At 42.8% G+C, this 11,166-nt stretch overlaps 1 protein-coding gene across 1 annotated transcript; it reads right to left on the bottom strand.

Annotated features, from left to right (window-relative positions):
- Positions 1 to 7,416: 7,416 nt before the first annotated feature.
- msx2b (muscle segment homeobox 2b) lies at positions 7,417 to 9,537 on the bottom strand. The gene is made up of 2 exons (XM_076273685.1): positions 9,082 to 9,537; positions 7,417 to 8,613 (listed from the first exon to the last, which is right to left on the bottom strand). The coding sequence occupies exons 1-2, from the start codon at positions 9,428 to 9,430 to the stop codon at positions 8,207 to 8,209; spliced, it is 756 nt and encodes a 251-aa protein (XP_076129800.1). The 5' UTR covers positions 9,431 to 9,537; the 3' UTR covers positions 7,417 to 8,206.
- Positions 9,538 to 11,166: the final 1,629 nt, after the last annotated feature.

The raw sequence follows: 11,166 nt of genomic DNA, 5'->3' as shown, positions 1-11,166 counted from the left end.
TGGGCCGATCGTTGGCCAAAATGATTAAATTATATATATGGCCTATTCTATCGGCCCAAAAGGTGCGTCGGCCCACCGGGAAAATGCCCGGTATGCCAGATGGCCAGTCCGCCCATGCTGATGACTAAAGTTTCATTATTTTCCCATGATTGTCATGTTACCCAGCAGCAATTTAGCAGTGAGAGATAAAGACAGAGAGACAGGGAGAGAGAGAGGGGGGGGGTAGATAGAGTGAGAGAGGAGATAGATAGCAGATCGATTGGTTGAGATTAAGGTGCGACACATGTCAGGTGCAGTGACTGTATAGTATAGTATATATACTTTTTTGATCCCGTGAGGGAAATTTGGTCTCTGCATTTAACCCAATCGGTGAATTAGTGAAACACAAACAGCACACAGTGAACACACAGTGAGGTGAAGCACACACTAATCTCGGCGCAGTGAGCTGCCTGCTACAACGGCGGCGCTCGGGGAGCAGTGAGGGGTTAGGTGCCTTGCTCAAGGGCACTTCAGCCGCAGCCCACTGGTCGGGGCTCTAACCGGCAACCCTCCGGTTGCAAGTCCAGAGTGCTAACCAGTGGGCCACGGCTGCCCCAAACTGCATCCCAGCGTGAGGCTGTGACGGGCTTTGGGACACTCATCGGTGCGTGCGTTATCTGAGCCATAGACTTGGTACCCAGCCAGTGCTGATGCTGCTGCTGCTGTGTCTGCCTCCAGCTCACTGCACACAGACAGATACACACACACACACACACACACACACACAAATAGAGCCATCTAATGATGCTGCCTGCATGGTTCAGGCTGAGCCTGTTTGTTTTTCACAGCTTTATCTGATGATATTTTCTAGACTATTGAAAATACCTTTGTTTTTGCATGGAACATTCAGAGGAAAATAATGCTTCTGACTGCAACATTTTCTTACAGTGCTGCTATTGAAATGCTTGCATATCACATAGAAAGAGTACAATAAGGATGTTACAAGTGGTGTGAGAAAGGTCAAATGATCTGTGTATACCTATTCACAGCAAGGGTGCTCAATCAGAAATCAAACCACAGAAACCATAACGTCATGGCTCAAGTGCAGAGGAAGAGAACACACCAGTCAGACCACACGTGTCTGGCTTGAGCCAATCGGCTGCCACTGGCCATGCCCCGGCGTGCGCTGAGCCTCCTCAGTCTGCTGCTCTTTTGACTTTCGTCTGGACTGAGTCTCTGCACCTCTGGTGTGGTTTTAACACTCGAGTTGGGATTGACCTACAATGACATATGGCAGATTACTTCTCAGCAACTCAAGCTGTGTGTTCGGAAACTTTCAGGGAAGAAAAAGGGAGATTTGTCGTTGCAGCACAGCGCCATCTAGTGTCACGCAGTAGCTGCGTGCTGTGTGAGGGGTTCAGCTGAATGGTGCTTATGAATGAGTGTGCAGTGGAAAATCATACAGCCAAGCAGATCCTGAATATGAACATCAAGTCATTATTATATAATGTCTTTTGGTACATGGACAGGCCCAGTTGTGTGATAAAAATCTTGTTCCCCAAAATGAGAAGTTCCCCAAAGTTGTTCCCCAAAGTAAGAAGTTAAGTAACTTATATCAATCTTTCAAACGAATTGCACTGCAACTAACCATTGACTGAGCTGCACTAAAACATGTCTTTTGATTGTCTGCCATCTACTGGTCAAATGTTATATGACACCAATAGCTCAGATCCAAGCAGAACTCTTGCCTTATTATATCTTGCATGCATGAATAAGTTATTGCATTAGTTGGAATTGAGCAAGGTGTGTGTTTGTGTGTGTGTGTTTGTGTGTGTGTGTGTGTAACTGAGTGTTTGTGTGCTTTGTGTGATGGTATCACATTCAATAGAAAACATTTCAAGTCTCAGTATGCTCTTGATAAATTAAAATGTCTAAAAAGCATTCAACCATCATGTACTCACTTACATGCAAAGTGTTTATTCACTTCCATTCATTACCTCAACACACACACACACACACACACACACACACACACACACACACACACTCGTAACCTTTCCTCTTTACTCATAACAAAGGCCACTGTGCTGCAGCCCCAGCCCTGTTCTAGGTAAATTATTGAAGAAATTAAGGACCTCAGCCCACAGCTCATTGCAGCCATGCGTGACCAGCCTACTGTCTATTCTGTTCCCAGCGGCCATTGAGGCTCTGAGCCGTGTGCCTCCCCATGCCCTCCCATTAGGCCCTCTCCCAGCACTCAGAGCTGTTCAGATCCTCTAGTCAGACCCAGCACAGATGGTGTCACGGGTATTATACTCATTAATTAGTAGAGCTAAAAGGCCGCCAATATTTTTCTACCGCAATGTGATTGAAGCCACTGAGTGTCGCCAAGGTGGGAAATGTGAAATTCATGTGTAAGGCATGACATGAGACTTGAAATATAACGATAACTTCAAAACGAACACATAAGTATGTCATATATTTCAAACTGAGCATGCATCACATTAATAGGTAAATTATTGTGTCTTTAAATCAGTGCAAAATCCATGAACTAATCTGAACACAAAATTGAGCTTCTGCTGCACTATTTGAATGATTGACTGATTAATTGATTGATTGATTATTGGACCAACATTCTTCCCTAATTATTCTCATCTAATACAAATGAATATCTTTGACATATATTCACCAATACGTGAGGAAAAAAGATACATTTAGCCAATAGTTCGAGTCTAGACCTTAGGGGCTCTTTCTACAATCAAGCGATCAGACATATTTAGCACAGAACAAGCAATTTCAAGTGTAATTGGTCGTGGCTAACTGATGTAAAGTGGAGTTAAAGGGTGCAGTTAACAGCTGAGTGAGTGAATGATTCACACGGTCTCCAAACACAGAAAACAATTAACTGAGATTACAACCCAATTTTGCCTGCAGCGGTTCAGGAGCCTGCGTCTCTTGGATACTGGTAAATGTTTCAGCACATAATTCAATGCATCTGATGATGAAAGTCTCTAAAATGTCTTACACGCAACCAGGTGGGTTTTCTAGAATTATCAGGAAATGTTGCTGAGCCGTTGCATCATTTTCACACTTTTATTTCCTCACTTTTGAAAAATTTTTCAGGATTTTTTGTTATGGACTGTGAGCAGAAATGCATACTAAGGGAAACTTTGTTCCTTGACAGAGACAGAAAGTACTGGGGTGCTTTACTGTGAATTGCTGGTGACTCCAGCTCCCTGTTCCAATTCAGTGAGCCAAAATTAGTATATTTTATATTTCCATCAAAATTGTTATCTTGTGTTTTCACAAATATTCAAAAGAGCAGCTGATTCACACATTCCACTTTTTTGTTTGTTCTTCAAAACCACACACACACACACTATCTGTTGCACTCTTGCATGCACTTTCACACCTTGACTCATACCGATACAGACACAATCCTTTTATCCCACACACTCTTCCCCTCTGCTCCCTCCTTTTCATGTCACACCACGTCTCTCACTTTCTCTGTTATTGTTGCCCTCCTCACAGCTTCTCTCCTTCTCTCTCTTATTCTCTACCCCCTCTCTCTTTCTCTTTCTCTCTCTTATTCTCTACCCCCTCTCTCTTTCTCTTTCTCTCTCTTATTCTCTACCCCCTCTCTCTTTCTCTTTCTCTCTCTTATTCTCTACCCCCTCTCTCTTTCTCCTTCTCTCTCTTATTCTCTACCCCCTCTCTCTTTCTCTTTCTCTCTCTTATTCTCTACCCCCTCTCTCTTTCTCCTTCTCTCTCTTATTCTCTACCCCCTCTCTCTTTCTCTTTCTCTCTCTTATTCTCTACCCCCTCTCTCTTTCTCTTTCTCTCTCTTATTCTCTACCCCCTCTCTCTTTCTCCTTCTCTCTCTTATTCTCTACCCCCTCTCTCTTTCTCTTTCTCTCTCTTATTCTCTACCCCCTCTCTCTTTCTCCTTCTCTCTCTTATTCTCTACCCCCTCTCTCTTTCTCCTTCTCTCTCTTATTCTCTACCCCCTCTCTCTTTCTCTTTCTCTCTCTTATTCTCTACCCCCTCTCTCTTTCTCCTTCTCTCTCTTATTCTCTACCCCCTCTCTCTTTCTCTTTCTCTCCATTTCTCTATTGCATGCTTTCAGGCTACTCTGCAAGCCAGTCATTATGAGGCAGATGTTTTGTTTAGCCTTCTTCTTTCCCATCTAAAGTAGATTAAGGCAGATGGCTAATTAGGACTCTCACATAATGTCATGCAGTCAGCACGCTCTCTTGTGCCACTGTGCTCAACTGTCTTCTGGATGGAATACTTGAAATTCTGCGCCTGGTTATAGTGATTGTGTGTGCCTGGTTATAGTGATTGTGTGTGTGTGTGTGTGTGTGTGTGTGTGTGTGTGTGTGTCTGTACATTTGAGTTTAGAGCTTACAGCTGTATTTGTCCTTGCTGCATTCTGGACTGTTGGTTGCAGCTCTATTATGGCCCTCTATGTGTTACATAAACTTTGGGATCATCTCTCTCTCTCTCTCTCTTTGGGATCATCTCTCTCTCTCTCTCTTTGGGATCATCTCTCTCTCTTTGGGATCATCTCTCTCTCTCTTTGGGATCATTTCTCTCTCTCTCTCTCTCTCTCTCTCTCTCTCTCTCTCTGTCTCTCTCTCTCTATCTATCTCTCTCTATCTGAGGGAGGGTTGTACACATTTGTATGTATGAGTGTACTGATACACGGACATCCATGTAAACCTGTGTGTTTGTGTCTGTATGTGTGTGAGAGAGAGAGAGTACAGTGTGCATGCAATGAGTCATAATGTAATTGTGTGTGAGTGTCTCTCTCCCTCTATGCAAACTCCGCATCATCGATCAAAACTCAAACTCCACCACTCCTGGTGTGGTGAAACAAAGTCTAAGCTGGCAGTGGCTTTGGGGTATATAGAACTATGATCTCCTTTGTGTGTGTGTGTGTGTGTGTGTCCGTGCTTTATGCCTGTGTTTAACTAGTGTTTAGGTGTTTGTGTTGGGTGAGCAGTGGTATGTTTATGCAATATGTATGTGTGTGTGTGTGTGTGTGTGTGTGTGTGTGTGTGTGTGTGTGTGTGTGTGTGTGTGTGTGTGTGTGTGTGTTCATGTTTACGTTGCAAATATAGCCAGTGTGCATCACAGAATATCAAGGCATTCTGTAACTGCAACATAATCAGCTAATTAGAAATTCAGACAAGAAATTCTGTCTCCACAAATTATGCAGCGACATATTTACAAGACAGACACTCTCACTAACAAGTGGGCCTTCCTCATCGGAAAGTCAATGGGAATGTGTGCCGACCAACAGGCCTAATTTTCCAGACTGCACGTCTCCACTAAGTGCTGAGTCTAATGAAGTGCCGTCACAGGGATAGAGGATCAATGGACAACACAACAGTGACCATCGATCACTCAGGCATTTTCCAGCTCTGCGTCCCCTCCCCCGATCACCCCTCCCCTCTGGACGGGCACTGTGGCTGTTCTGCTTCCCCTCCCTGGTTACTGTGACTCGGGTAGAGGGCTCGAGCTAAGCGAAGGTGTGAATAATACATCGAGGAGATTGCACATGCTATAATTAAACTAGAAGGCGGGAGGTCCTTATAAGGATGTATAAATGAATAAACGTTACACATACAATTTCTCTCACTTGTTCTCACTCACTTCCTTTCTCTCTCTCTCCTCCTCTCTCGCTCCTGCTTCCTGTTTTAAAATAGCAGCACAGAATTTTTGTGCTGTTCCCAGTATAATGGAGTCTTTAATAAAATAAGAGGTTTGGCTTGATTTATTTAACCTTTTGATTTATTTACAATATGTTTTTGAGTCAATAGATGAGAAAGAGAGTACAATGGGGACACCAAGACATGTTAAGTCCTTTCATTACTCTATCAAGTTTTAATGCTGTTTGTTGAGTATGCACCAAGGTTGTTAAATGCTAGGCTATTTCTGCTGTGCGGAGGCCTATGTGAATTATGTGTCCATAATCATGCCTGGGAATTATGTGAAGTTGGTGAGTGCTGTTATGTGTGTCAATGTCAACATCAACATGAGCATGCATCCATTAGCTGTTGAGGAAAGAATAAAAAACGTCATGTGCATCTTCACCAGCAGAGGGAGGTTTGAGTATGGGGCAATGAGATTTTACTGTAAGTTACTCACAGAAATGCAGGGAAGTACAATACTTTTAGGTAATCTTCAAAATTCAAATGTATGTCTTGATTTTTTTTATCCAGATGAAGTAACCCCGTGGTATGACATTCATGGCACTGCCAAAATAGATTTGCCAGTCTGCCAGACTATTTCCTAAACATCTGAAGATTAAACTAAATAACTGTAAAACTAGTACCATACCACAGTACTATGAGAGATGCCCTTAAACAAAAAAATGTCAGCTTCTGTGACGGCTGTCTCGCTGACATTCTGTTTCAAAAATCTTCAATTTTCTAAATTTTCTGTTGCCCTCATTTTGTTTTTATTTTCATGCTTGTGCTTATATTACTCTGCCTCTCCCCCCCCCCCCCCCCCCCCCTCTGTTTCTCAAGTAGCAGTTGTGGTGAAGTTGACATTATAAAACACATCCTCGATCATCTCGGCAGATCTGCAATTCATTAGCCTGATTGGTGGAGTGCTTTGAGGCTCAGCGTGGCCTCCTTGCTTTGATTAAAGGAGAGGCTCGTAAATACAGGGCCAATAAACGATTTCCTCATTACATCAAAGTCACACGGAAGTTGTAAGCGGTCCTCGCATTGGCCACAAGGGCACCACCTTTACGAGGGGGTGGACGGAGGAGGGGGGGGGGGGTAAGAGGGGAGTTTGATGAACGACCTGGAACCACGCAGGAAGGAGGAACGTAAACTGAGACTGTCACGCACGCTAACGGACTCAGACGCCAAACTGTGGCAGGTCAGACCCAGCCCCTCTGATGCGTCTGGCTGTGGCAGGCACTAAAGCACAACCAGGTGACACACACACACAGTTCCCCTCTAACCATATAGGCACACAGCCATTACACTGAACACTTAATGGCTCAACTTCAGTTTGACATTTTACTGTGTAAAAGCTAAATGGCAGATAAGTAGCTCATGATGTCTGTGAACATATTGCTGGGGTAAATAGCATTGAAACATTTAACATTTTAGTAATTCTAACTTCAGATGCTTTGCTGAGTGGAGTTTAGACCTAGTCTAAATACAAAATCACTCTTTTGTAGTGTCAATGTCACAGCTGGGTTTACAGATGATTCGTTTGGGAAGATAAATGCATTTTTCACTCAAAGAAACATTTCTAGATGTAATCTCGAAAGACCATTTATGATGTAATATTTTTATGCCATCTGTGTGAGCATTTTTTGCTTGGATGTTTTGGACATTTGTTGAATATGCTGTGTGCACCATTCCCATGTCTTCATATAAATCATCCAAATAATACCATTCACATTTAAAATAGATGTTTTTATAGGTTTATAAATTGTGAACAAATTGTGTAACAAAGCTGACCCCTTCAAATTGGGATTCAGTTAAAATTGACAGTATAAATACAGATAAAATATAGCTCTCAAATCTGTGACTCCGACCAGCCACCTCTCTGATATAAGGAAATAAATAAAACTAAAATGAAGCAAACACTGCTGACTGTCGCGCCAGGAGAATTTGACATTTTTAAGTAAAAAGAACAAATTCACAGAAAATAAAACTCTAGTTTACATTTTCATGAAGTACACCTCGATAATGGTTTGTTTTGGTCTGGTACCCAGTAAAAATCCAACCCACTTAATTTGGAGTAGAGACAAGTTCAACTTGACTAAAACTTCACTTTAAATAATAAAAAAAGGTTATCTCATCACAATATCAGAAAAGGGAACGACATTATGGCCAAAGACAGAATGCAATATTCCCATGGCACCGTTTCTGTACACAAATGTCCATGGGACATCATGGCCTGCTTAGGAAGTGCTGTTGAAATACTCTACCAAACAAAAGGCGCTGGTTGTGAGACTGTGGCAGTCATTTGGCTTTGTGAAAAGAAAATCCATCCATAGGTAACGCAAAAAGACAAGCAGATCAGTCTTCATCAGGACAAGGTTTGTAGCTTCATAATCCATCTTGTTTGAGACAGAAACCCTCCGACAGCTGGGCAATTATGAACTGTCCACACACAAAAAAAAGCAAACAAACAAAAAGATTATACAAGCTACCTTTAAAAAGAAGCACAACACACACTGTGTCTGTGTCTCTCAAGAGAGGGGGTACATGCTGTAGCCTAGCGGCGTGCCGTAGAGTGCGGTGGGGGCCAGGGGCACCAGGGGCCTGTGATAGGGGTACGTCTGTCCATACAGAGACATAGCACTGAGGGGGAAAGGCAGGCCGAAGGCTGGGGGCAACGGGGGCTTGGAGCTCATCTTGAGCTTCTCCAGCTCGGCCTCTTGCAGTCTCTTGGCCTTGGCCCGTCGGTTCTGGAACCAGATCTTCACCTGGGTCTCAGTGAGCGTGAGCGAGCTGGAGAACTCGGCCCGCTCGGCGATGGACAGGTACTGCTTCTGCCGGAACTTTCTCTCCAGGGCCAGCAGCTGCGAGGTAGTGAAGGGTGTGCGAGGTTTGCGGTTGGTCTTGTGTTTTCGCAGCAGACAGGCAGCACTCACGCCTGTCAATAAAGATGAAGAAGAGTGCCTGGTTAGAGTCTGGATTCCCTCTCAACTTTAAACTTCTCTTACTAGCACACTAAGACGGCCTTCTGTCTTACTGACATAAAGCTGTCAACGTCCGGCTTATCTTGACAACTTCAAAGTAGGCCTAACTCATCGTTTTATGGATAATAATATATCAGGTTTTGTCATGCAGTTTACATTTTCATATTTATTCTATTTTAGCTTATCGAAACTGCACATCAATTTAAACGAAATACTAAGAGAGACATAACATATTATAATTTCGAACTGAAAAATGCTGATTTTACAATCGTCTAAAACATGTATTTGTAGGCCTACTATTATCGGTGCATTTCAAACCAATAGCTCGTTAAAATGTAAAAAGGCTATTGAAATGATTGTTAAAACCGAAAACAATGTTTCTATCTAGGTTAGTTAATATCATACTAAGGCCTACTACTTACGTGGCTGTGATGAGAATTTGGAGTTCGCTGCCCAAGAACTGCAATCGTCTTCCGACTCCGGCGACTCGAGTTTGACCGGTGAAGTTGGAGTGATGTGCGTTCTCATTCCCTCCGGACTGCACGTGTCTCTACCGGGATACAGAACGGAATGTGTCCGTACAAAATTGTTCCACGATGCGTCCTCTGCTTTAGCTGGCGACTCCTTGTGACTCTTACAGCCTGACATTAGCGATTCCACGCTGAATGGGTGACTTGATACTTGGGCTTTGCGCTCCTCCATCGCTCGGTCTCGGTCTCGACTCACGGCTTCGGGTGAACCACTGTCCCGTAGATCAGTCGGGGATGACATCTCTGCAAAACTTTCGTACGTCTCCTGGTGAAGTTGTGACTAGCGTAGCTGAAAGACAGGTCACAAGTTTATGCCCTTCAAGTACAAATGAGACATTACAACACTGAAGTGCTATGGGAGTGAAAAAACTTCGATGACGACGAGAAAGTTTTGACCAATCGCGGCAGTGCCGAAATTTTGAAGAGGACTTTGTTGACATTAGGTGGTGTTTGGTTCCTTGATCACAGGAAAACTAATTTACGTCTCAAGTGGTTTTACCCAGAGAGTCACATTACAACTGTGATTCTATAAATTAAACAAGCCTAAGATTAGGCATATTTATTTTATCTTTTTTAACCGTAGCCTCCAATAGAAAAATACATGACACCGAGTTCCTAATAGTTTCCTGTCAACCTGTTTATGCCAAGTTTCTTAGAATTGCTTTTTATAGTAATTTCGGATTTAATAATGTCAAATAGGCTACTCCAATTCCATTTACAGTAAATCCATGGCGCTTCTACCAACGTTACTCTTATGGAACATGAATACAATGTTTGCACACTACATTTGTTACAGGCTTTTGACATGAGGGATAAAAAAAATTTGGACAGTAGACTTCGGACATTCAAATGACATAGCAATATGAGCACAGGTACGAGAAAGTGCATAAAATATATTTGTTTCTTAAACTTCAATTTGACTGCGACTGGAACTTATTTCAGGGCTGATTGGAATTCACATGAGGAATTAATGTGTTCCTTAAACCTCCCTTACCCATGAAATTAGGCAATATTTTAGTTCATCGAATTTGCGTTTTAATAGTTAAATCAATTCACTATGAAATTCAATAATGATACACTGGAAAATAATACATTATTTGTGGTTTCATTTCAAAGCTGTGCAGATCCAGCCTTTGGGAAGAATGTGTACCCTACATTTGATTGTTATCATGGAGACTTAGGGGTATTTGTTTTCGAGGCACGAGAGGTTTCCAGAAAAAATAAATGATTGCTCTCAAGAAAAGTAAATTTGCTGTCATGGGATTTATGTCTCTGTTGATCTATGAACTTATGGGGATAAAACATGAATAAGAAAAAAGATAATTAGATTGTTAAAATAGGCAAATAAGAGCCTGTGAATGTGATTGCAATGGAAAATCAATAAACATAGTTGTGCATAAACAACACAGTTTAAGACATAATCAGCTGGCTGCTAAACAGGTCTGAGGGCTTGTTCTTTATGTTTGTGTGTGTGTTTGTGTGTGTGTGCAAGTTTTCCTTCTCTTCTCTCTCTCTTTCTTCTCTTTAAGTGTATATGCATCATTCTGATGCTTACTCTGTATGTAGTATGTGTGTGTGTGTATGTGTTTGTGGTGTGTGTATGTGTTTGTGGTGTATGTATGTGTGTGTGTGTGTGTGTGAGTGTGTATGTGTGTGTGTGTGTGTTTGTGTGTGTGTGTGTGTGTGAGTGTGTATGTGTGTGTGTGTGTGTGTGTGTGAGTGTGTGTGTGAGTGTGTATGTGTGTGTGTGTGTGTGTGTGTGTGTGTGTGTATGCATGTGTGCGTGCGCACGCTCCTGTGTGGGTGTGTGTCTCCCACCGAAGCTGCAGGGTGAGATTCTCTGCGCGGCGTTCCCATGCTCCTGGGCGTTTATTAAGCGTGCCGCTTTCACAGACAGTCAGAGGTTAGCGCCGGCGCCAGGCAGCGGCCAGATGAAAGGGCTGCTCCTCGGGGGAGAAACTGTGGCTGCTTCTGTGG

This window comes from Alosa pseudoharengus, unplaced genomic scaffold, assembly GCF_046254945.1.
Source record: "Alosa pseudoharengus isolate Yale_2024_CS ecotype anadromous, Long Island Sound unplaced genomic scaffold, YU_APseudo_1.1 YU_APseudo_1.1_scf_8, whole genome shotgun sequence".
Taxonomy (NCBI): domain Eukaryota; kingdom Metazoa; phylum Chordata; class Actinopteri; order Clupeiformes; family Clupeidae; genus Alosa; species Alosa pseudoharengus.
This window is presented reverse-complemented; position numbering and strand designations above follow the sequence as displayed.